The 27,519-nt window shown below is 45.4% G+C and overlaps 2 protein-coding genes across 3 annotated transcripts in view; both read left to right on the top strand.

Annotated features, from left to right (window-relative positions):
• Positions 1 to 27,519, top strand: part of LOC135387008 (uncharacterized) — a 304,499-nt gene that overhangs the window by 140,798 nt on the left and 136,182 nt on the right. For both annotated transcript variants that reach the window (XM_064616448.1, XM_064616447.1), the window contains exons 10-12: positions 5,688 to 5,751; positions 24,542 to 24,618; positions 24,686 to 24,771. In XM_064616448.1, coding sequence (XP_064472518.1) covers positions 5,688 to 5,751; positions 24,542 to 24,618; positions 24,686 to 24,771 — 227 coding nt within the window. The remainder of the gene's footprint in view (positions 1 to 5,687; positions 5,752 to 24,541; positions 24,619 to 24,685; positions 24,772 to 27,519) is intronic.
• On the top strand, positions 12,458 to 21,174 carry LOC135387669 (uncharacterized). The gene is made up of 9 exons (XM_064616775.1): positions 12,458 to 13,770; positions 16,377 to 16,441; positions 16,622 to 16,726; positions 18,908 to 19,044; positions 19,344 to 19,488; positions 19,584 to 19,730; positions 19,913 to 20,035; positions 20,334 to 20,501; positions 20,872 to 21,174. The coding sequence occupies exons 1-9, from the start codon at positions 13,599 to 13,601 to the stop codon at positions 21,172 to 21,174; spliced, it is 1,365 nt and encodes a 454-aa protein (XP_064472845.1). The 5' UTR covers positions 12,458 to 13,598.

Here is a 27,519-nt window from a genome sequence, read left to right as displayed (position 1 = left end):
GCTGAGAGCACGCGTAGAAACTGAACTACACTCGCTGGCTAAGTTGGGAATTTTCACTCCAGTAGAATCCAGTGAATATGCAGCGGGTGGTAGTTCCAGTAGTGAAAGAGTGTGTGTGGGGGGGGGGGATTCGCTTCTGCGGTGGCTGCAAGTAAACAGTAAATCAGCTCCTGGAAGTGGATACGTATACCCACTGCCAAATATAGGATTGATTTTCGCAAATCTGGCAGGTAGGTAAAGATTCTCGAAGCTGGACCATTGGAATGCCTTCTTACAAGTACCGATGCATGCATGCATGCTGTTGACCATCAACACTCATTTGGGACTCTTCGAAGTCAACAGACTCCCGTTTGGTATCGCGTCCTCTCCAGCTGTCTTTCAAAGAATAATGGATCAGCTGATACAAGGTATGCAGCAAATTGTGTCTTACATGGACGGCATCGTAGTGTCGGGAAGGAAGGAAGAAGGGCACCTTCGTAACATCGAGGTGACTTTCCGCCGACTGCAAGAAAAGGGGTTAATGCTACAAAAAGGAAAATGTCAGTTTTTTTAGGTGAAAGTAACGTCGCTGGGACGCACGATCAGCGAAGATGTCATGAGCACATCTTTCGACAAGGTGAACGCGCTGTCGCACGCTCCATCATCTAGAAACGTGATGCAGTTCAGGACCTCGCAACAAAGTTACAGCCATTGAATGACCCAGGCAGCACAGCGCGACGACCCAACGTCGGTGCGCCGGCGGCGAGTGACCCGACTGGGTCGCCTCCCGACCATGGTCCGGCATACGGTTTGCAACACGGGGATGTTAATGGTCCGTTATCGGCAGCCTGTATCGTACCCCTACGATTTCCCGAGGTGCAGCCAATGCACACTTACGGGTACTTCCTACCCCCCAAACAAGTGTTAATTTGCGCTATTTTTAAAAACAAAATCAATATGTCATTGTAGAAAACTCTTTATTGCATCACAGTCACAAGATACATGTGTTCTTTAATGCATCACTTCACCAGCAATGAAAAAAATGAGTGTTACATTGAAAGTATATAACCACCAGTCCCGCATATGTACTCTTTACTTCACAAATATTCACTTAACACGGGTTATATGGAACACAGAAGTTGGAACTCGTTGCCAGCTAAGTTGACTGTTGAAAGATGGAAGCCACTGAAAAGGTTAGCCAGAACATAATTGTAGGCCGGTTAGCTCAGACAGGGAGGTTCCATGGACCTTCTGAATTTTCATGAGTTTTCATATATATTTAGACGCTCATCGCAGATGATGATCAACATTGCTAAAATTAATCATTCGAATACTTTCCGTGCAACAAATCGAGAAATCCAGCCCTGAATTCAATTGTTGCAATTTTGCCGTGTTTGCACGTGTATACATGAGTTTTAAAAGATATCGTAGTGCATTTTTTTGTGCTTTTGTATATGTACCTGCCAGCACTCCGAGCGCAAATTTAGGCGCACAGGTTCAACACTGTATCGTATAAAAAACGACGAACATGCTCTGTCGCGCAGTTTTGTTCAAACTTCGACGCTTCTTGTTCTAGCTGTAGATATCACCGACACGTTCGTACGCAGTGGGGCCGCGTTTTAACGCGCTAATCAGCAGTATACGCCTTTGGAGAAGAAGATTTTGCGTTAGATGAAAGGCCTAACATCGGGCCATACCTGGCAAAATATATACGAAATCAAGTGGGACCTTTTTGAGAAATACACGCGCAAAATCCATGTTTATTTCGAAATATGCCTAAACATTTGCCTATTTCAGCACATGCCGCTAGGAAGTATATGCAGGATAGATATATCAGATGAAAGAGCATTAAAAGCTGAGTGAGCTGATACCAAGTATTGCGTTCAGGGACATCGATAGCCAGAGATATTACGCGTGGAAATTAGGACAAAAGTGCGCGAGAGGGCAAGTTCGCCATTTTTTATAGCACACAGCGTTGCACCTGCGCGCTAAAATTTGCTCTCTGACAGCTGGCCTGTAGGCATAATAAAGCAGCATCAAAAAATTTCACAACAATATCTCTTAACACTCGGGAGGTATACGCGTGCAAACACGGCAAAACTGAAACATCCGAATTCAGGGCCGGATTTTCTCGATTTTTTTGCACGAGAGCTATTCGGCAAAAATGTTGATCATAATATACGATGAGCTGATAAATATAAAAAATACTGAAGACCCAGGAGGTCGATGGGACCTCCCTGCCTGAACTGACGTGAAACCAGCCCGTAACTAAATTTCAAACGCAGTTACACGTAATAAAACGTAATGAAAATTGACGTGAAGTTCCTAAGCTACTTTAGAAATGTAACAGGTTACCTTCAAGGTATTTTCTACTCATTATATATACTTTTCAGCTCTTGACCTGTCTGTATGGTTGATTCAGACCTTGCTGTCACAATGGACGATTCAAGACGTTTCAAAATAGTCTTGATATAGAAAAATTATATCAATATCTGCTACGACAAAAGAAGCCTACATTTATACGCTTCTTTAGGGAGGGATTTGATGATTTTGTTCTCGTAATAAGGCATATGAAAAAGGAGCGCAAAGCAAGTTTATGCTCTACGAGTTGTCCCCTACATACATGTCGTAGAACCGTGCCAAGTTTTAATCCTGCTACTCAGTGCCCTCTATCATTATCAATACACTGCTTATCGTTAAGATGCGCGATGCCTTAGCTTCCTAATGCTCGGCTAAAACATAATTTGTAACATTCACCGTGTAACAACGGGAGTTAGTCGAGCCGTGCACGTGCCATCTTTCATCTCAAGTCATGGGGGGAGGACTCAGCCTGCGATGTTTGTAGACCAGAATCGAACAACGGAACTTTGAACTTTCTTCAAGTTACTTTGACGAGCTTAACCCCCCACACCCAAAACAAAAGAAAAAGGGAAAGGAACGAACTCCTCAAGAAGTTACTGGAGCTCAAAAGCAAAGAGCTATGGAAAAAGTTACTGAAAGTAGCTAAACCGAGTAGCCTAGTTACAGTATCGAGTTACTGGTAACGAGTTACGCCCAACAACATGGAACACATGAACAACTTGAGAATCCGTACTACATGTGTCATGGTCGTTCTATACATTCTTTAAGAAAATAGAAGAAATATTTGCGCACCTTTGCTAATACGAGGGCAACATACACACAATTTGGGAACCACAATGTACGAAAAAAGGTGTTATTATTAAAATTATTCGTGCCAAAGAGTGAGGTAGCAGGTAGAACTTTGCAACCTTTTAGGCACAACATAAGCGACAACTATTACCTCCTAAGAGGTCTAATTGCTCCACCTTTTTTTCTGAGAGTGCAGTATGGCACATGTAGTGCGACTCGTACGCTTCTCTTTAGGAGAAATATTAATGTATCAAAAAGATGCCTTTTCTTATGACTTTCTTGCTACGAAGGCCTCTTATTGTGGCTACCTGAAGTCCCTTTAAAAGAAAAACAACAGAGCATACCAGATTGTATTCAGCATCACAGCGCGACAGGTTCATAGTGTTGTAACCGAAGTGCGGGGTGGATTCTGAAAGTGGAAGATAGCTTGAGGTCAGGGTTACACTGAGAAAAGTACACCACACCACAAGATGCACACGTTATTCAATACAGACCAAATAGCTAAACTTACAGTTTTCAGCATGACATGACAAGATCCGCTAGAAAAATCTTGACCATCATCACTGGCTCTGAGGCAGAGATCTCGTGGTGGGCACTTCGGTGATACCTTCATCAAGGCATTGATTTCTTTAAGCACGCTCTGGTAGTGGTCCAGCATGACATTCTGAATGAAAGGTCAAGATAGCTTTCATTCACTCACAGTTTCAAATAAATTGACATATCATGCGTCGATCACGTTACGCAAACGGATTAAAGCGGAATATATTCACTTCGGAGGTTCCTTTTCTTCTTTTCTTTTTATTTAGAATGACTTCAAAAGCGAACCTTGAGCTGAAGACCTCCAGCATTCCAGTTTTGTACGCACGCAGGAGATGGAAAGCACAGCTGCTGCACGCAGTCGTCCTGACAAATGGTTATATTTCGTTTGATGTTAAATACACAATACACACGATTCCACACTTTACTTAACCATATTTTCACCAAAACGGAGTCCATTATCCTAAAAGCAACGCATAAACCAAAAGGGATCACTGAAATCGAAAGTATGCGGTGCTGCGATGCTAAGTTTCGGGAGAAGCCTTCTAAAACGGTGTCACTCATGTTGAAAAGTATCTATGAGTCACGTTTATCAATGCGAGGAATACCACAAAAAGAATAGCACTTACCACTCGATGAATCGCGTTTCTCGCAGCGAGAGCGACGCGGACTCCGATTCGAAACTGTCGGTTACGTAATTGCGTCACTCGGCGCCTGACAGTCTTCGAAGAGAAATCCGTTGCTGCACCCCGGTCATGTGACTGATTATCGTGACGTGATCAGATCAGCATCGGGGAGCGATCCTATATTTTGGTCACATGACCAAGGTCAGTGCAGACCGGGAAATGATCAGAACAGCATCGGGGAGCGATCCTATATTATTGTTTACATGACGAAAAGGAGACCAGAGCGGGAAATGATCAGGGCACCGTCGGGGGACTACCTTATCTTCTCTTACGTTCTACCTCCTCAGTTCCCACACCGCTGGGAACCAGTCGGACACTATCGCCCGTTCAGGAGCCGAAGCCCCCATGGCGTTCCCATTCTTTTCCCGAGGGTTTGTGCTGCCTGGGGAGCTACTCAGGGACGGACCTAGGATTTTCCCGAGGGGGGGGGGGGGGAGGGCTTCCGCTGTGGACAAGTACCACGGGCATGCTGGGATTGGTTCACTGAACCCTATGTTCAAGTCTAGAATTGGGGGGTCTGAACCCCTGGAACCCCCCCACCCCCGTAGATCCGCGCCTGGAGCTACTGCACAAAGCAATACGTTGGATCTGGAATGCCAAATGTAAAGAAGAATTCAACGACGTGAGCAAAATGATGGCCTCAGCACCTGCAAACAATCTAGGACCGAAGACTGGTATCCTTTCCAGCTGCAGACCTTCAACGATGGGCGTGTGTCTTGCCGGCGCATAAGTTCTCCATCGTGCACCGTTCGTCAAAAGAAAATGCCATGGCTGACTTCTTGTCCCGATTGCCACAGACCAATGCTGAGTGCATGACAATATACCGACAAATATCGAATACTGACAGCATGTCTATAGCCCTTATAGTATTTTTAGGAAAAATCGGTATCGAAAAAAAAAAGACACCCTGTATTGTTGGTAAATGTTCACTCCACAATAACCTCAGTCGTGATGTCTGAAGCCCGTACCAGATGACGCGTAGATTACATCTAAAAGGATCAGTGGAAACACATGAAACACAGGAAACTTAGAAAACGCAAGAGTTAGGAAAGTAAACAGAGTGGATCTGTTAGAGTAGCGAAACAGTAAGCAAGAAAAAAAATGAATGCTGCCATCGGCATTCGAACGGAAAAATACCGTTCGTGGACTAATCATGACAACCAAGTAATTGGGACAGGAGGACGGGGGGAATATGTTTAATGCGAAGTAAATGAAAAATAAAGAGAGAGGGGAAATGTTAACCACGGTGTAAGGGACGGTAGGTCGGACGGGACGGTCTGAGACGTAAGTCATTAAAACATACACTCATTTGTCTCTCTCTCTCCTTTTGCGTAGACAAAAGAAATGAGCGCCGCTGTATTGACTGCCCTTCTGGACTCAACCGTCTTCCAAAGATACGGTAAGGACTATACATTGTCCGTTCTTTTGGTTCTGCAATCCTTCAGAGCACATCACAAAGAATGAGCAGACACAAAATAAAGCAAATAAAGTGAGTTCAACAATATATTCGAAGATACCAAGGTGCATAATTGCAACTGTTGTATATGGTTTAGACGCCCACTGAATCGCGCCTACACTGTTCGTTCAATGCATCACATCATTGAATCAATACGTGATTATGCTTGCACCATTCGGTCTCGTATATCAACACCGTTGCAAACCCAGAGTCAAAAGAGAACTCACACAGTCTATATGGGTGATCACTTGGAATGAACCGCACAAAGGAAGAGCACCGGTGAAAGATGAATCATGTGCGTTCAATGGTGGCTGCCTAATTAGGTGAACTGAATTGCACTGCGTACTGTAGGTTGCCCGGTCTACTCATAAAATAGGATTTATTCATGCTTTATGTTGCTATTCCCTTCTATGACGAAGCAATGCTACAACAACAAATTATTTTACTGTTCAGTTTGAATCGCACGCGTGCGACCGTAGGCAAAGAGCATGTGGCTAAAATTTGACTCCATTGGTGAGATGTCTCCCTAAATGTGTTCCGCATATGCCTAAAACATAATTGGTGTTTAAACATATTGGTGTTTATGGTGTAAGAGGTATGCATATCATTCACAAGTCTGAAGAATAGTACTAGCACAGATAAAGATGGCATTCAAATAAAGCCAGTAAAATATGCTATTGATATAATCGGTCCGGTGTTAACACATATCTTTAATTTAGTTCTGACAACAGGCATATTTCCAACTGAAATGCAAACCGCTAAAGTGGTCGTCATTCATAAAGGCGGCACTTAACAACTACCGACCCATCTCCATTCTTCCAATATTTTCTAAGGGTATGGAAAAATTATTACACCGCAGAATAGCATCATTTCTTGAAAAACACTCCCTTTTAGATAGCTCACAGTTTGGATTTTGAAAATATAGATCCACGGAACAAGCATTGCTTAAACAAAAGGAATTTATACTGAAAGCCTTTGAGGCTAAATTATTAACACTTTGTGTGTACGTAGACTATAGCAAAGCATTTGACCTAATGTCTCACGAAATATTGCTTTCTGCTGTGTGCCAGACATGCGGCTTAAAAGACGATAGTCTCGGCACCCACGCCAATGGCGCATTCCACACGGAGAGGCCCACATTCGGGGCGCCCATAACATCGGGTCAGAGTGCACCTCCGCTGTCGGGATGGACTCTCACCTCGCAAGTCAGTCGGTTTCCTTCGAGCATCGGAGCCACTCGCTCGTACTCGACATGTAGCCGTATTGATCAGTATTAAATGGGTTATGTTGCTATAACCCACTCGGATACACTTCAACTGGCGACGAGGATGGGATACTGGTGACGCAGCGGCAGTACGCGACCACACGTCAGTCACCGCATGAAAACATCTCATCCGACGAGACTGCATTTCCCTTTGTTGTCCGGAGCGAGGAAGCAAGATGGCTGCTTTCGGAACCGCCCCAGCCTTCGACGCAGACGTGGAACCATGGAGTCACTACGTTGAAAGGTCAGAACAGTACTTCGTCGGAAACAAGATTACAGACGGGAATCAGCGCACCGATATTTTTCTATCGGTTGTGGGACCGAAAACCTACGGGCTACTTCGGAGTCTCCTGGCCCCCACCAAACCGAGCACGAAGACCTTCGTGGAACTAGTAGCAACACACAGCAGTCACTTCGCCCCGAAGCCTTCTGAAATTGTGGAACGCTTCCGTTTCAACTCTCGTGGTCGTGATGTAATTGCAGCGCTGGGTCTGCTTACCGTCAACGTGAGTGCCGTTAACAGCGAAGGCAAGGTGACCAATCTGAAGCAGGAATTAAAATCCTTGTTTGAGCCAGGCATCGGTCTCATGGTTGGTCCACCTGCTCATCTACATTTGAAGCAATGCATAACGCCCAAGTTCTGCAAAGCAAGATCTCTTCCGTATGTAATGCGCAACAAAGTGTCCGCGGAACTTGATCGGCTGTGTGAAGCGGGAGTGCTCACACCGGTGACCCATTCCGAATGGGCGACACCTATCGTGCCCGTCATGAAGAAAGATGGCACAGTAAGAATATGCGGCGATTTCAAGGTTACGCTGAACCATACGCTGAACAATATCCTCTTCCGAAGATTGAAGACATGTTTGCGCCGCTTAGTGGAGCGGAGTGCTTTTCGAAATTGGACTTACGCGACGCATGCCAGCAGATTCCACTTGATGAAGACTCACGGAAGGTCGCGGTAATAAACACCCATCGAGGCCTGTACAGCTACCAGCGTCTACCCTATGGCATCGCTTCTGCGCCAGCGATCTTCCAGCGTCGGATGGAACCCTTGCTGAGAGAAATTCCAGGAACGCAAGTATTTCTCGATGACATCCTGATTGGAGAACGGGAGGCGAACTTCGGAGAAACCCTGCGCAAGGTACTCCAGCGTCTACAGGACAACGGTGTTCGTCTGAGGGAGGACAAATGTGAGTTTCACAAGTCGGAAATTTCGTACTTTGGACATCGCATTGACAAAAGAGAATTTCATCCCGAAGAAAAGAAGCTGAGAGCAATAGTAGAAGCGCCAGCGCCGAAACACGCGCAAGAATTGAGATCTCTCTTGGGACTGCTTACTTGCTACCGCAGCTTCATTCGTAACATGTCCTCCTTGCTCACACCCTTGTACGACTTACTGAAAAATGATTCCGTCTGTAAATGGGATCCTGCCCAAGAGGTAGCATTCAAAAAGGCGAAATATGTGTTGAAAAATTCTGAATTTCTAACACATTTTGATCCGTCCCGAGAACTTCAGCTTGAGTGCGACGCATCACCGTACGGAATAGCAGCAGTTCTATCACACGGCATTGAGGGGCAAGACAGCCCAATGGCGTTCAGGTCGAGAACTCTCATGGCGGCAGAACAGAACTACTCTCACCTGGAGAAGGAAGCATTGGCACTTGTTTTCGGAGTCACGCGATTCAGAGACTACCTGTGGGGACGACAGTTCATTCTCCGGACGGACCACAAACCGTTGGTAGGACTCTTCAATGAAAGCAAGGCTATATCATCCACGGCAGCCAGCAGAATTCAGCGATGGGCGTTGACACTGAGCGCCTACAATTACCAAATTGAATATAAACCTGGACGTCAAAACGGCAATGCGGATGCACTAAGCCGCCTTCCCATAGAAGGAACTGCAACTGAGGAAGAACTCGCAAATTCAGAAGCAGTATGTTCTATCCAAATCCTGGAGGAGGGGCCACTGTCAACAAAGCAGCTAGCTGACTTGACAAGCCAAGATGCTACCTTGTCAGCACTCAGGGATGCCATATAGCGGGGATGGCCACATAAGCTGCAAGACAAGGCATTGCAACCGTATCGGTCTCGAAGAGATGAGCTCTCAACGGACCACGGTCTGATTATGTGGGGAAGGAGGATAATCATCCCAGCAAAAGCACGCCATGCGATGCTACTGGAACTCCACTCTACACACTCTGGAATGGCAACAATGAAAGCAGTAGCAAGATCACTATTCTGGTGGCCCGGAATAGATGGCGACATCGAAAGCACGGCACGGCACTGTTTGGAATGTCAACAGGCACAGCCAATGCCACCATCAAAGGAACCTCTGTCCTGGTCATCGACAACTATAAGATGGTCACGCGTGCACATTGATTATGCCGGGCCAATCGAGGGAATGATGCTACTCATCGTAGTGGACAGCTTCTCACGTTGGATTGAAGCAATTCCGGTTAAGAATGCTTCGTCTGAGCAAACGGTGAAGGAACTTCGAAGTGTATTCGCACGTTTTGGAATTCCACACTGCGTAGTGTCAGACAATGGCACGTCATTCACAGGAAAAACATTCCAGGATTTTGTGAAAGTTAATGGGATACGACATATTCGTACAGCCCCATACCACCCGCAGTCAAACGGACTAGCAGAAAGGGCGGTACGCACGGTGAAGGATGCGTTGAAGAAAATGAAGACTGGGGATTTGCGCACAAATGTGGACCGCTGGTTGCATTCATACCGTCGATCACCAAACACTGTGTCCGGTAAATCGCCCTCGGAAATGCTACTTGGGTACAACATCAGGTCAAGATTGGACCTCATCAGCATCAGAGAACTGCACAATGAGGCTACCTCCTGACCAGGCTAAACCTGACCAGGCACGACCAAGCCCGGAAAAAGGTTCAAGTTCGGAAACAGGTGTGCTTCGGCCAGGGACGCATGTGTTCGCTCGAAATTACGGGCGAGGACAAAAATGAATTCCGGGAGTGGTACAGAACCAAAAAGGATCCCGGATGGCTGTGGTGAAAACGGCGGTCGGAGACATGACGCGTCACGCCGACCAACTGCGCCGACGACCTGCGTCGCGGACCGCCACAGAGGATGACACCTGGATGTCTGACGTGGAAGTTCACAACCCAAGTCTAGTGACTCCGGTTCGTCCACCTAGAAGATCAGGACGGTGCAGGACTACGGACACCGGCGACCACTACGCTACGGCCAACCGGCGACATACTAAAGGGGGAGTGCTGTGTGCCAGACATGCGGTTTAAAAGACGATAGTCTCGGCACCCACGCCAATGGTGCATTCCACACGGAGAGGCCCATATTCGGGGCGCGCATAACATCGGGTCAGAGTGCACCTCCGCTGGCGGGATGGACTCTCACCCCGCAAGTCAGTCGGTTTCCTTCGAGCATCGGAGCCTCTCGCTCGTACTCGACATGTAGCCTTATTGATCAGCAGTGATGGCCAGTAGTTAACTACATGTAGTTAAACTACCTGATTGTAGTTAAAAAGTAGTTATCAACTACTTGCAGAAATGTAGTGGCAACTACTAGTTAAACTACTATTTTAAGTAGTTAACTACAGTAGTTAAGTTACTGAAGGCGCCAACTACTTCCGATTTTGCCGCAACGTTTACGGCACGATTGTGCGTCCGACTTTTACCTTGAGCTACTTGTTTGATGAGAACGGAGGTGCAGAGCAACTGTGTCGTCCATGTGTACTAAATCTTCACTTTTAATGCCTTAGAACAGGTTGCTTTAAAACAATGTTTAGAACAGGTTGTTGAACGTACACCATAGCTGATCTGTTCTGTTTCCCACCACTATACTACCGCACATGCTTTATCTGTTTGTTTGTTTTTTGTAACGTCCGCAGTTTGATTCCAAAGCGTAAGGATTTGTGTAGTTTGTTGCAATCCTGTGAATGTGACCCTGTTGCACTTACTGAAACTTGGTTATCGCCAGATATAAGAGACAGTGAGCTGTTACCAGAGTGTCCTGGCTTTACCTTCTATCGCTGTGATGCATTCATCCCAGAATTACACCAAATCACTACATCATATATTTCCCAAAATTCCCAAATTCAAAGGTTATTCTTCTTGGTGATTTCAACTACCCCTCAATTAATTGGAGATCCACCTCAGCCTCTGGCAGTGAAGAACGTTCTTTCATTGATTTGTGTCATGTGTTTGACCTTCATCAGGTGGTTCATTAACCCACCCGTGTAACTCCCACCTCATCAAACATCCTAGACCTAATCCTCACTAACGACCCAGACATAGTAGGTTCTGTATTTTCTCCATGCGCCTTGAGTGACGACAAAGTACTACACTTTACAATATCTGTCCCCAGCGTGCCCCGTCGTTCCTCGTGCATACGCATAAGATTATACGATAAGGGTAACTACGACCAAGTAAATTCTGAATTATCCAAGTACTTGGCTAACTTTCTCGCTAATTTTGAAGTACGAACAGTCGAGGAAAACTGGTATTTATACAAATTCAAGATTAATGCACTTATTGAAGCTTATATACCCTCCATTCTCATCAAGACACATTGTCATGCCCCATGGTACAATCATGAAATCAAACTGCTCGCCCGTAAAAAGAAAGGTCTGTACAGGCTTGCTAAGTGCCCTAAGTCTGCATCATCACTGCTAAAGTATCAAGAGTGCGCCCGGAAATACAAATCATTGGTGACTTCTTCGAAACGCATGTTCTATAGCGAGGGCCTCGTTAACCTCTTGAAGTACAACCCCAAAGCATTCTACAAAGTTATAAACCCAAAATCTCCACCGGTAAACATCCAACTGAAAGACCGTGATAGTAATTTTCTTAGAGGTAACCAACAATTCTCTTATCTTCAACAACGCATTGGCAAGCGTGTTCGCCAACGAAGACACAACTCCCCCTGCCGCGCCTCCCACATCCAACTTCAATAGCATGTCACCGATAGCGATATCTCCTGCTGGCAGTGAAAAGATTATCTCTTCCATCTAGGTTTCCTCCTCTGCTGGTTTCGATGGAATAAACAGCAAAATTCTTAAAAACACAAAGGCTCACTCGAGCAGATTTCTTGCTGCAATATTCCAACAATCACTTAATAGTTCATAGATGGGTAGAAATCCAGCGAACCGGTAGAGTTGTAGGAAGGGAGTTGCCTCAGGACAGAAACCGCCGATATTTCGAACAGAGACTGCTCTTCTTCTGGGCACCGTCCTCATCATTGGCATGGTTTAAAGGGACAATTCGCATGAACCTTTAAACACGTCACACCTAACCCTTTAAATACCATGCCAGTGATGAGGACTGTGCCCAGAAAAAGAACAGTCTCTGTTCGAAATATCGGCGGCTTCTGTCATGAGGCAACTCCCTTCCTACTTAATAGTTCAGTTCTGCCAGAAGACTGGCGTCGGGGAATGATAATACCAGTGCATAAAAGTGGTGGCACTCATTCACGGTTGAACTATAGACCAATCTCCATTACCAGCGTCCCCTGCAAAATCATGGAACACATTATATATTCGTAGGTAATCAACTTCCTAGAGTCAAATGCTTACTTTTCCCCCTGCCAGCATGGCTTCCGTAAAAATTTCTCGTGTGAAACACAACTAGCTCGTTTTATCCACGACCTCCACTCGAATATGGACAGTTCTACTCAAACAGATGCCGTGTTCCTGGACTTTGGTAAAGCCTTTGATTCTGTACCGCACGCTAGATTAATGGTAAAACTCTCACAACTAGGCCTTGATGCACATGTTCTCTCCTGGATTCATATGTTCTTAACTGACCGCCTCCAGTCCACTTTCGTGAACAACCATTCCTCGTCCTTTTGTCACGTATCATCTGGTGTCCCCCATGCAGGGTATGGCCTTTGGGGTATGTGAATAAATAAATAAATATTGCTTGTCTAGTGAAGCCTTATTTGCTGTGAAATAATTCTGCAATTTAGTTTATCGCGTAGGCACAGAAAGAATTTCGTCGCAAGCTTTGTATTTGACGATCGTACACTCTAAATCTGGTAACTTTTAGCGTTACTTTCAAAACGCCGTAACGTATACTTCAAAAGATACGCCTCTATTTTTTAAAAGTTACAACCCAAATCCGCTGCCCTATATGTGACATGCAGGGTTACAGTTCGGAAATATATTGGTGACGCGGACAAAGTAACCGATAGATTTCCTGTCCCCGTAATTTAGAAGTAACGGCGATGTAACTTCTAAGATTTCTCTCGCCCCTCGGCATCACGCCATCGCCGGTTAGCGCCCCACTGGTCTCACGTGCGTCCCCCTCTCCCTCGTTTTGTCCCTGTCGGTGGCCCTCTGGACCCCGCGTCCGAACGGCGAGCCGGTTGGAGTGAAGTTGTTTGTGAATACTTGACCAGTAATCACGTGCTAACAAGTGGTTAGTTCGACGGCGACCGTGTTCGTTTTCCTTCATGACAGCCAGAAGAGGTAAGTGCCCGTGTACAGCGCTGTGCCCATCTGGCATACTTGACGCAAATTGTCAAATTGTTTCAGGAAGCCATGCCGTTGGAAAATCATGATCTCCTGGGCGTTCGGCGTGGGAATTGCAAGGAGAACGACTGCTTTTGTCCAAACTACGTTACCGAGGTTGACGATAGCGGAAAGCCCAAACGGGTACTCTGCTGTTATTGTGATCATGCGCCGGGAAAGCACGCTGCACTCTCCGAAATTGGTGAGCGATAAGATACCGTTACTTGCCGTTACTAAAGGAGCCGTTACTTAAAACCGTTAAACCATTACTAAAGGAAGGTCGCTATAGTACTTCTCGGACTTAGAAGACGCGCCATCTCGTCCGTGAATACGGCGGTGGTTTTCTCCGGTGTAGTGGAAAAAAGTACGGAAATTTTAGCTGTCCGTGCGTTTCGCACGGTGGGCACATTGCTTCTCGTGGGTTTGCGTGTTGGCGCTCACAACAGAGCGATGTCAGGTGCAGCCGTGGCCTGTGGCCACCTTGACGGGGCAACGTGAAAATGTTTACGATGTTGGATGATGTGCGGGGCTCTCCAGGGGACGGGGAATATCCAACGATTTACCCAGGAAGTTGGTTCCGGTGGCCAGTCTTGTTGAGCGGGCGGGTGCTGTCAGCCTGCAAAGCTGCGGCTTGTCGCACAACTGCCTGCCTGTTAGTGGGTGGTTAGTGGCGCTTTCACTAAGAGTGTGGGCTTATGGTGGGTGCTTGTGTTGTCAAAGCTTCCTGTGTAGTTTTGTGGCCTTCATATATCCGAGCGCATTCTGTACGGCTCATCTTTTGCCGATTGATCGGGGTTGGGAGGGGGGCACACAGTAAAAAAATAATCACTGGGTCTAGTCGGCGAAACCAAGTGTGATTTCGTCATCGAGTTGGACCATTCGCGGCGAATGGGTACCACATTGGAACCAACTGGAGTGGCCAGTTGGTCCTAATGGGTCACCCGTTCGCCGCAAATCGTTCAACTGGATGGTTTCAACTGGATCGTTGTGGTTGTGACTGCACTTAGTGTTAGGTGCCGAACAAATGCGACCTGGCTTTGCGTATATGTCGAGTGGTGGCAAACTTGCCACGGGAGTGATCCGTAGATGCCATATTTTTCTACCACGTAGTGTTTAATATAATTTATTTTTTTAATATCCAAGATGTTTCATGTTGGTGTGCCCGGTTTACAGGAGAACGGCGGAACAGGGAAACATGGGGTAAACGGCTTTCGTCCGGCAACAACATTTGCCAACATCGGAGAGCAATTTTGGCTAATTTCAACTCAAGTAAACTTAATTTATTGAATCGAACTCTGAAAATTTTCTAGAGGAAAAACAGAACGGCCGTCGCGGATTCGCCCAAGTCTATAGCAAAAAATGCACTCCGAAGGGCAGCCGGAGCAACTAAAATAAATTGCGGAAATTGCTCTTCAGCGGCATTCACCCTTTAGTGCAAAGAATCGCCCCAAGATTGAGCGACGAAAGGGGCAGATCAAGTCATGCCTCTGTTTGTCTCCTCGATTTTCAGACTGGTAGCAACTGGAGTTATTGGCATGTAACAACCGCGTGTGGAAAAGAACGTGTGACATTATCACTCCCATTCATCACTCATTCTTCGGTGGGCGTTTCGCGCTGAAATTTTCGAGCGGCTAAACAGCAATTTTCGCAATTTTGTTAAAATTACTTGGGATCCCCTTTTTGCTGCACTCGGGTGATTACGCGGCGGTCGTCTGTTTTTGTAATACAAAGGGGTTGGCTAGGAAAATTTCAGAATTCAAATAAAGAAATTAATTTTATTTGAATTAAAATTGCCCAAATTTTTTATTTTTTGTACCCTGCGCGAAGTGAGCGTGGGGCGTGGGACGAGTTTGTTACACATGACTTCGGGTTATAGGCGATGTGGGCAAACTGTTAATCCTCGTTTCACGGCATCAAAATCAATTTGGGTTTCGTGACGTTTCTATCACCGATTGCCTTCGGCCTAACCACGGATGTGGCGGAAATTTTCCTAAAAACGGGTCATTGTGGGTCGTCTGCAACGTGGCTTGTACGTGTGAAATTATAATACTTTCCCTTTGAGGATTTTCTGTTTATTTTTTCTTTCTTTTTAGCGCAAGTATGCTTGTTGCAATGGACTGCCAATGCACAAATCATATTAGGTGTTTGGCTACGCAGGTACAGGTGCACAAGGTGCCAACTGCCACACGCTTCCGCTTGAGTCTCTGATATTGAGTCTCTCTCTCTCTCTCTGATTGAGTCTCTCATGATATATTTTATAACAGCGATAGGAGAATACGAAGCGCTACTTTTCAGCTACTTGAATAAGAAACAACTGCTACTTTTCATATACCACCTGTTTCTTATTCATGCAGCAGGAAAGTAGAGCTCGTGTTTTAATGTTTCAGTGGAGAAATATTACGCCATAAAGGGAGCGATAAAAGAAAACAGGAATCTATCTGTGCACTAGTTGAGTAATAAACAGGTGCTATTTGCTTTGTAGCACTTGTTTATAACTCAAGATCCACGAAATGTGCATCCGTTTTGCTTTTCTGACTCTCTTTCTGAAGCGATCTGTCCCCATGGAAAAACACCCTGTATGTGTGATGAAAATGGAACGTTTTAAAAGTACGCTTGCAGTTGGATATTTCTCGGTTGTTCCCAACCAGGTTTTTGGCTGACATGGCCAAAAAGAACAAAAGAGAACAAAATTAAACTAGAAACTGAATCAGTTTCTAAGCCATCAAAGCCGAGTACAGTAGAGAGTACACAGTCCTATATGAAGTCCTGTTACGGCTAATATTTCCTGTTCCTGTCATTCTTTTGCAGCCACAAGTCAAGTTCAGGAAGGCACGTCACCCACCATGCCCTTGAACAATGAAGTCGACGCAATGGTACGGGACCACTACTGCAAGCACTGTAAAATGTCCACGACATCGCTTGCACGATTCCAGAGGCATTTTCATGAGTCCTCCGACTGCTTACCTGCATGCATGTCGTGTAGCGCCACATTTACGACTTTTCATAGATACCGCACCCACTTGCAGTTTTGCAAACCCACTGAAATGTTTCAGGCTGATCACTGGGAGGACATTGATCCCCTTGATGACGAGCATAGTGATGAGGCTGAATCAGGAAGGGCCGCCCCTCCGGAGGTGTCTGGGGAGTGTAGCCGAGAAGTACGTACAACTGTTTCAAAGTTAGCGAGTCTGTGCCGCATGCTTGAGGGGCAACATAGATGCTCGAAAATTGCAATCGACACTGTTGTTTCCAGCATTGAGGATATGTTCAGCGAGCACAACACGAACCTGAGCTTCTCACTATTGTCTACAGATCATCAAAGAAAGAAATATTATGAAGAATGTGGGCTGTACTTAAAGTCAAAGCCAGTTCAGCTGTCTGAGAGCACTGTTGGCTACTATATACCTCTGATGTCACTTATCGAGCACCTAATGGGACACCCGAAGTACTACTATGTAACTATGTCAAGTTGCCGCAAGGACCAGAGAATAATGGTGTTCTGAGAGATTTTGGGGATGGCTTGAGAGCTAGTAACCACCCCATTCTGGCAAAGTGCAGCGAAAACGTGCTTAGTATTGTACTTTACAGCGACGACATTGAGCTGAGTAACCCTATTGGGGCGAAAAGGGGTCTAAGGGGAAAGCTGAGCATGTTTTACGTGACATTCGCGAACATTCCACCTCATGAGAGGTCTAAGGTGAGCAACATATTTTTGTTAGCTGTAGGCCATGCAAAACATCTCAAGACAGCCAAGGCCAAGTCCTTGCTCCTTCATGATTTCATCACTGCCGTAAATAATCTGCACGACGGAGTGACAGTGGTAACCCCAACAGGCACTGAAGTGGTTCATGGCAGCTTGCTAGCTTATATTGGAGATTCGCTCGCGGCACATAACATGGGCGGATTCAAAGAAGGATTCAGCCGCAACGTTCGACTTTCCTGCAGAACTTGTAAAACTGAGACAGCCGATTTCCACAAGCATCATTATGATGACCGTTGCACCCCTCGAACCAATAGCGAAATTAACAAGCAGGTTCAGGCGCTAACCGCTGCAAAGAGTAATGCAGAACGGAAGAGGCTTTCCGCTGAGTTCGGGGTAAATGCTGGCTCTGTTCTCTCTGAGATCCAACATTTTTCCTTAGTAGATGACATCTTGTACGACCCGATGCATATATTGCTCGAGGGTATCGTACCGCGTGAAATTTCGCTCTTTGCAAAGTACCTTATTTTTGATGGCAAGGTGGTCACCAAACAAGCTTTGGATCTCGCTATAACTAGCTTCAATTATCATCATTCCGTTGAAACAACGATGAGGCCGCGTGCGCTTGATTCGGATTGCTGCCCTATATCCTCAGCATCAGCAACATACATGCTACTGTTGCACCTGCCACTAATGCTCGACAGTTATATAGCATCTTCAGACGAGCCACACGCTGCATGCTTGCTGTTGTTATGTCGCATCACCCAGGCGGTTCTGTCACCACTGATAACAGTTGATGGACTGGCTGACCTTGAAGAGCTAATAGCACAACACAGTAGATTGTATGTTCAGTGCTACGGCGCTCAGAAATTTCTACCAAAGCACCATATGCTGGTACACATCGTTCGACAAATAAAGATGTTTGGTCCAGCTCGGCATCACTGGACCATGAGGTTCGAGAGCAAGAATGCCCTAGCGAAGTCAAAAAAGCTATGGAATTTCAAAAATGTCCCCCAGAGTGTTGCTGAGATGTACCAAATGAAGATGTCGTTCGACCTGTGGGACTCAGATGGAAAGCCACGTGAAGGCAGTAGCACCCGCAGTTCAAGTAGGACAATGACTCCATTCCCCTTGCTCCCTGAATTTGTAAACTGTGGTGTTCCACAAGAGCAGGTGGGGAGCATTGCACTCTCAGTTTCCTCAATCTTTGTTAACAATGTCAACATTAAGGAACAAGACATAATGGTGATGGGGGATCCAACAGAAAATGCAGAGTTTGTCAAAATCAGGAATATTGTCCTGTGGCAGGGTACCACGTTTTTTGTTTGTTCTGTTTTGGCAAACGCAGGCTTTGTGCACAAGTTGAACGCGTTTTTGTTGCAAGAGCGAGAGGAAAAATCTGTGCTGAAGGAGTGTCACTTTCTGTACCCGTGGCCACTGCTTAGCTATAACATGTGCGGACGATTGTATTGTATCGCAAAGTGCTTTCACTATATCCCACAGGAAGATAGTAGCATGGATGTAGTAACGAATTGAAGAAAGGGCATTCCTTAGGCGTTGTCTGTGTAGTTACGCAGCAGGAGTGGAAATAATAAAGAGTGTTTTCTTTTGCACTTGGTTAATCTCTTGTGCTTTATAGGGAACAGTGTGGACACCAGACGCCCTCCCGGCCTTTTCTACGTACCTGAGCCCACTGCTCGAAGGCAGAGATATGTCCAAAGAGCAACACGCACACCAGTGCCTCCAGTTGCGACATGAGCTTATTCAGCACCTAAAGTAAATACAAATTATTTGAAAGTTATTAACACTGGTGGTAGCAGGCGGTCTTGGGTTGAGGACATAATCCAAGAGTATAACGAACTGCCCTTGCCCATTAACGCGTGTACATTCAACCGTGAACAAGCAGGGAGTGCACAGTTTCGAATTTGTTCATTTCATACCTTATTTCTTCTTCGACTTTCTTGCATTTCTGAATCCTGGGCATACCATTCTGCACCAACCCAGTTCGCCACCACCACCACGAACATTTTGTACTGTCTGGTATGTGTCATGCATATTTGATGTTCTTCTTGCAGCAAGTATAACTTGATAACAGAAGGAAGCAAGGCACGAATTCGTTGGAAATATAACTCGCTTGGAGCAGCACTGGCAAATGCGTATCCGTATATGATGTGGGAAACAGCCGATGGGCGGTCCTATAAACGATGTCGTTTTGCTTGGGTGAGTCTATTTCTCGAGGCTGGTATCTGAATACCGGCTGCTGAAAACCAGAGCTTTCACAGTATTCATTGGGTTAATTCCAATGTCCCTTTTAGTCACTTTTTATCCGTCGACTGAGTTCGTTGAGGAAACAAAGACGATACAGACAGAAGCGGAAGGTCGGCACGCCAGCGCAGCCTCAAGCTGACCCCGTCCCACCAAGCAATCCCGTGTCACTAAATGATGCTGTCGCAGAGCTCGAGGTGAAGCCTGTTCTTGTTAACGTTTTTTTTCTTTTTTTTTACTTCAGTAATTTTCCGCACACTTCCTTGCACGTTTTCTCTCATTTTCTCCTTCTTTCTCTACTCCCTGTGCACATGCAACGTACGATTAAGCTTCGGTCTCCAGATCCCTGCATCTTTCAATGTTGTGTGACCCTTTGCAGGTGATTCAGGTGAACGATAATCTAAGCATGACCAGGATGCGAGAAATTCTGGCTATAACACTCAGTACCAGAAAAGAAAAACCAGAAGACAACCTTCCGCCATACTTGCTACGTGAGGACACGGTAAGTCATGTGTTATCTCCCATCATTATGTCTATCCCCTGAAGCTTTCGGGGATGCAGCTGAATTTTTTCTCAAATCCGAGGGGTAAAAACTGAGTCAATAACTTCATGCAAAAAATTCATGTAAATTCGGGCGGAAAAATAATGAACTGCACAATTAGGGTCCTCGTCGTACCGTTTATCTAGAATTTTAGAACTTCGGGGCGTCATTATATCCTAAAAGCTGCCTTTAAACCAGTTTCATTGCGTGAGTGTACCATTTTTGTTATGTTCTTACTGACGCCCCTGTATCATTACAGCTAACAATCGAAGCTGAATTAAGATTTGCAGCAAGCATAGAAAATCTTGAGCTTACCCTTCGTTCCATCAAGAATATCTTTATGGAGATTACCGGCGAAGTACCATGTTATATCGCCGTCGAGGAGTATTTGCGGTCTAGACACGCTGGTCACAAGCTTGTTGTACAGGTAAGTAGGAATTATGGAACTTCCTGTGTCTGGGAGGAGCAACGTCACTACATTCTTTTGGTAACGGTTACGAGAGTTATTGAGTGTTTGTTTGCAAATAATTAAGTGACCGTAATTCACCACGTTGTGTTGTACTTAATTGAACCTGCCAACCAACTATCCGCATTACAGCAATTATTAATAGCGATGAAGGCCAATTGTGATTGTAACCTTATTATTCAATATGATTATTGATACTAGGCACTGCTATTCGGTATGGTTATTCCTTATCTTTTCTGTTTCGTTTTTGAGCGAGGAGCTATGTCTCTTTAGAAACACCAGGCCATAGAAACATTTCATGCTTTTTCTTTTTACATTTGCCATACTGTAGTCTTCAAGAGCACAGTCTCCGAGTCCCCCAGGCCCAACAATGTACTTCTACGTGTCGGACAAGTCCTTGTACTGCGGACGTGAAGGCGAAGTTATTCGACTGAACTCTTCGTGCACGCTAGAGAAGGCCCTAGTGTTGTGCCTTGTTGTCTATTACGTAAAGGACTGGTCTTACCCCATGGCTTATGGACAACTGTTGCTACTTTTGCAGAGGGCATTAGCCAAAGACAGCCCCCCTAAAGGATGCATGAATGCCAAGCTTAAAGAACTGATCACGCGTCTGGAGAAGAAGCGCATCTTGTAGAGATAAGAATTTCCAGTTTCAATTGCCTTCTACAGGGTGTTGCACAAAAAAGAGGCCAAAGCTTGAGCCGTATTTAATTATTGAATACTTGTATCAAAGAGATATGGCGCAGGAGGCGTTAATGGGAAAGCTGTAGTGGGCGACGCGAGTCAGCGAGAAACAACTGGTCACAAGCCTCTGTCTCTTACAGACAGCAAGTGTCACAGCCGAAGTTTAATTGTTAATTGTGATAATTTTGAACTTTGTTAGGCAGTACATACCTGTCTGGGTGGTACCTGTGTATTTATGGGCAGTAACCTTGAAAGCTACATCTGGCATCAAGTGATCAGTAACAAGTACACATTTATAAGGTATGCTGTTCTCAGCGTATAATATCGTCCACTGCAATCTTCCCATTGGTACTGTTTTGGACGAAAGTTTTCCAAACACTCAAGTTTGTCTGTTTTTATTATTATTTCTATGTGTACACAAGCACGCGAAGCTTACACATGTACTGACTCCTTATGCTCAATATATATATTTGAAACCTATCTTTGTCATTATTTCCAGTAGTACCTACAGGCACCAATGTGATACTGCACACCAGGTACAATGCTACTGCTCTCTGTGGACTTAACAGGGAAGACCGGACCACGAAGGAACACAAGTTTGCCTTAAAGTTTGCCTTAAATTCTCTACGCATACCCTTAACCCCAAGATTAGAGGTGTGTTCATAAGGTTCTCCGGACTTTAAGACAGTGACAGTGGCACACGCGACACGATGAAATGCAAGGTTCCTCCGGGTTGTCAGACAATGCGAATTGCTAACACGAAACACAGAATATCTGATTCGCGTGTGCCACTGTCACTGTCTTAAAGTCCGGAGAACCTTATGAACACACCTCTAATCTTGGGGTTAAGGGTATGCGTAGAGAATTACGGGCACAGTCCCCTTAATATAGACGTAACGACGATAGTTTAAGGGGTGACAGCGTACCTATAATCTAGGAGTTATGGGTATACGTAGTACATTACGGATACAGTACCCGTAATATAAACGCAACAGTGAGAGTTTAACGGGTGTCAGCGTATCTTTCATTTAAAGGGAACTATCAGAAACGATGAGGCCCTCTAAATAGAGGGAATTTCTTGATCGATTTTTTCCCTTTATATTATGGTTACCAAATTTAGAGTGTAGCAATGGCTTGAGCCAAAGCTTATCATTGCTTGTGATTCATATTTGGGTGTCCAAGAACACTACAAGGGATTGGTGTTGATGGACAACGTTAAGTAGTTATAGATGTAGTTAAACTACATTGCAGTAGTTAAAGAAGTAGTTTTAACTACTCCCCTGAAAAGTAGTTGAACTACTAGTTAAACTACTCAATCGCAAAGTAGTTAGTAGTTATAGTTAAACTACTTTAGAAGTAGTTAGTGGCCATCACTGTTGATCAGTATTAAATGTGTTATGTTGCTATAACCCACTCGGATACACTTCACTTTCCAAACTTCCAAATTATGGTATTCGCGCCACACCTTCCAGGCGGTCTCATCCAGTCGTACATCTCTACTCGTCAGCAGTATGCCGCACTCCAAAATCATCCTTCGTCGACACTGCCCATTACATCAGGAGTACCACAAGGCAGTATTTTGGGCCCATTATTATTCATTATTTACATCAATGACATCTTTTCGCTTTCATCAAAAGCAGAATTTGTCACGTACGCTGATGACACCAGCATCTTTATGCAAGGCACATCTGCGTCATATCTCATCACAAAGACGAATAGTGTATTAGGCGACGTTCTGAGCTGGCCAATGCCTTAAAGATAAACCCGTCCAAAACGAAGGCTGTCCTTTATCGTTCAAAAAATATGCTCGTCATGTGAAACGACAAGCTAATCATGTCCGGCAAAGAAATTGATATTATTGATAACGTTAAAACACTGGGTGTATGGTTCAATAGTGCAATGATATGGGATAAACATGTCAGTCATGTTGCTCTTAGAATGTCCCAAGCGATTGGAGTCCTGGGAGGCTTTAAAAGTCTTCTGCCGTCAATAGCAAAAATCTGTATTTATAATTCACTTATTCACTCGCACCTTTTATACGCACAACTAGTCTGGGGTACTACTACCCAAACTAACTTAAACAAGCTTTAACGGGCACAAAAGGAGGCTGTAAGGTTTGTAGCAGATGTTCCCTACCACCACATCACAGTGGAACTCTTTCCTAGATTTAACATAATACGCGCAACTAATCTGTACCATTATCGTTTGGCAGTAGCCTACGCAGACGCAGTAAAATCCAACATTACAGCATTCTTAGCTCTGGTTAACCTGTCCACCCGTTATCCTCAGTATTCGCTAAGGCACCATTCTGCATATCACGTCGCACGTCCAAGGACTAACTATGGCACTCAATTACTCTCATTCATCATGCCATCGCTTTTGAATCATTTGTTGCAGTTGAACGTCAGCCTTCATACCATCAGTTCACGCACTATTAAGCAGTATTTTCAGTAGCATACGTTTTCCGTTTCCGTTTCATCCTCATCACACTTTGGTAATGGGCATGGCTGCCAGTATTGTTTGTTCAAATTAAGAAAGAAAGGGTGTCTCTAACAATGCCCGCATAACTTATGTCCGTCATGTTAGTTGTGCATATATTTGTAAATAGCTGTTATTGTTATTATTTGATATTGAAACGTATGTACATTGCTGCCCGGGGGTCAGGCCACCGTCAAGCTGTGAGCACACAGCTTTTTGCCTGTACCCCCGCACCACTACGGTGAAATAAATAAATAAATAAATATGTTTCAGGGCTGCAAGCTATTTCAGTGAAAATAGCGTGGGTACGCGAGCTCCCCCTAAATATACTTGCGTGGCACTTCTCCATATGCTGCGAGAGCTAGCCCACAGAAAGGAAGTGGAAGAAACACATGTCCTTTTTTGGCGTGCCAGAAATTCAACAACTATATGTTTTGGACTGAATGTCGTGTTTTTCGAATGAAATGAATGTTTTACGCAAAACGAATTTTGTGACTTGATAGTTCAGTAAGCGCAATGCCCTTGCTTTGTTTTGGGTTATTCTGCAACTTGTCTCGCGTTGCCTTCGTTTGCGTCCGCGATTCCCCAGTTCGTTGCGAGGGCTAAACTTATTCAAAACATATTTCATATTGAGGCCACGCAATCGGCAATACTAACACGACATGGGCATATATTCTTACTTGCGATGAGAGAACGGCACGGTTTCCAGAAATGCGACCAGTACATGCTTGTCGGTGCGGCCATCCGAGAACATTCATGAGAACGTGTGCAACATGTAGTAAAGAGAACCGCTTCTCTGGTTCGTCGGGTCCATTAACCAGAAACTTATCTGGGCGCAGGTCTCATCATTACCTTATCCGATCTCATAGAGCGGGTTCGAGGACAGCTGACCAGCTACAAACACGAAGTCGGAAACGTGAGTACTGTTGCTGACAAGCGCTGGGGTACAGGAATTTCCTACCTAACACGATCGGCAATTTCAGGTGAGAACCGGCGTCGAATCGATGTTCAGCATATTGCTAGACGATCCTCAAACGCTGTTCTACATCCCAACGATGCAGAAAGGGATGTACGTATGATTCGCAAAATAATGCGCGACTTTTTTTTGCTTGTTCATGAGTCGGGGCTTATGGGGTAGGGTACGCGTTGCGGCTTCTGCCTCACACATTTTACAACCTCATCTGTTATGGGCGGACCCACCGCTCATCACGTGGTCCGCGTTGCTCCGCACAAAACGGGTGTGACGTACGTAAGTTTAGTAGAAGGGTAAGGAGGCAAGAAACTCCTGTTGAACGGGCGGAGACCGCGTTATTCATCACGGGAGAGGGCGAAACAGCTGCGGCGCGATAGGGCTGCTGCAGCCATTTTGGGGTCAAGCGTACACGGATCCAACAGTAGCTAGTTTCATCAGAGGGTTCTGCATGGTGTTTCAGGTGGTATGGCGCCAAGGAAGACTACAAATCCTGTAGCAAATAAAAAAAAAAAATCGATATCGTGTATTTGAAATGCCGCTTTCGTCTGCAAAGCTACCGCGTGTTGTATATTTTGAGGAGCTGACGTTCCTACTCACTCGCGCGAGCTGGCCCAGAGAAAGAGGCAGTGGTTTATCCAGAAGCCCAAGCTTGGAGGGGCGTCGAAACAAATTGGGATGGGGGGGGGGTCATTATTACAGTTACTTTAATTACAGCTTAATTACGAGCATGTGTCAAACTGAAATAGCAACGTCACCCCCTGTAGGGGGTACAGAAGTGAAAAAATTAGGGGGGTGTCACTGAACATTTGGGGGTGTTAGGGGGTGCTGGGGGTCTGGATAAATCACTGGAAACAGGTCTATAGGAAAGCGACGAAAGGGTGACAAGAACCGGATTGGGTGCGGCACGCGGAGACGAGGTCATCACGCCATCGCGCCTAACTTGAACATTCCAGCAGGCAAGAATACAGCGTTCCTATCAGACATGTCCGAGGAAGTACCCGTCACGCTACGTACCGACGTCTGCCAACCTACCACAACGCACCGATCGTGCATAGAAATGGTCTTTGAAAGCACCCGCTTCTTTCAAGACATGACTCATCTCGCCAACCATTTCAACAATAACAGAACAACTTAATCATTGCAACAAACTGTGTCATCACTCATGTAACAAACACTTTGTGTGCACACTTTAATGCGTCCTCGCTTACCCACAAACACAGCTGACACTGGAATTCGCGTTACAGGTCTCGTTGCAGCCTTGGTAATTTTTTCCATCAAAAACGCGTGGGCGAGAGGAACACAGAGGCGTATTTCACTTTATTTCACTTATTTATTTGAACTGTTCATTTTTCATGCTCTTGCGTCAACATAAGCAAACATAGATGGCGGAACAAATTAGAGAAATCGATGCCAAAATTTTCGTTAAATATGATAGCGTTTATGAGGTCATCGCATGACTCACAAACGCTATCACATTTCAACGACAGTTCAATGTTATCGCTGCGCCTCGGGACGCTCACGCTTGTGTTGGAGGAGTCCTTCCTCCGACAACCGCTTGCGCTAACAGGTCATTGTTGCAACATCTGGAGGACCTCATCCTACGACTGTGACATTTGCATTAACATTTCCTTACCAGTTCACTGAATTTTCTACTCTCCTACATCCTTTCGCGGCAGTTTTATGAAACACTCGACGAAATACGTATCGACAACCTGTAGCCATTGTACAACTCTAATGAGAGTTAACTTGAACGCATTCGGGCCTGCGGTGCCTCCTGGTGATTTGAAGAAATAACGGCGGCAGATGTTTGCCTCATCTTATACCAGTAAGAGGGATGACCATTGTTATGAATGCGTTGTTTTCTGCTAGGCGTGTTACCTATTCCATTTCAAGTAATGGAGATTTGTTATAATTCCATTCCTGTCAATTCCTCGAGATCCGAAGGTATGATCAATTCCCTTTCCTGGAATGGCTTGGCAACCCCATTCCGCTCGTTTAATTCCATCTTAAAAGAACAAGAACCAGTAAGCTTACTGGCTTGCCCAGCAGCGCTAGAGGAGATTGGCATTACCCAGCACGGATAAAGCACAACGACGAGATTATTTCGCTCTTCACCTTGTGCAAGTGCGGTGTTTGTGTGCAGATGGCGCGAGGGCAGAAACCCTGGTTGAAACGAAAGCCTCAACTGGCGCATCCTGACGATTCCATTCCAATTCCATTGCTGCGAAAAAAAAATACCTACTTCCATTCCCATTCCATTCCTAGGATAGGGGATCACCCCTGGCGATGAAACTTCCCATCGATCATCTCAAAATAAAGTCGTTCTTGTTCTGTTCACGGCAAGCTTTCGTGGACAGACGTTGCCTAGTGCTTCGCTCTTACACCACGTGGAGTCTTGAACTGAGCCCTCCCCAATTTGTACGAGTGAGAGGGAATAAGTTACGCAGTAAATCTGCTCGGCAGGCCCCGCGCTAGCCAGAACCAGTTATGTGGGTAATCTCCGCGCAACCTTATTTTCCTCCTATTCGTGTTAAGGGTAGCGTTCTTTATGACTCGAGGCATCCACACTCACATATGTGCATCGGATCACAATGAACGATTCACCTCCGCCATGGCGGAGTGCTGCCTTCTCGCTTCTGCATGACCAGAATTCAGGGACACCTCCTTTGATGCAGGTTCTGCCTGATAGCAGAAGAACATGTAAGAAAGCCAACTTGAAAGAAAAGTACGAGGTGAGGAGGAAGGAAGATGGAAAGAGGCGTGGCCAGACGAGAAAGGGAATTTGCACAGCAGATATCGTGCGCGGAGCCTGGATATCAGCAGCGATTGCCTAACGCAAAATGA

The sequence above is a fragment of the Ornithodoros turicata genome, chromosome 3 (assembly GCF_037126465.1).
Source record: "Ornithodoros turicata isolate Travis chromosome 3, ASM3712646v1, whole genome shotgun sequence".
In the NCBI taxonomy this organism is placed as follows: domain Eukaryota; kingdom Metazoa; phylum Arthropoda; class Arachnida; order Ixodida; family Argasidae; genus Ornithodoros; species Ornithodoros turicata.
Note: the sequence above shows the minus strand (reverse complement) of the source record. Positions and strands in the feature narration are given on the sequence as shown.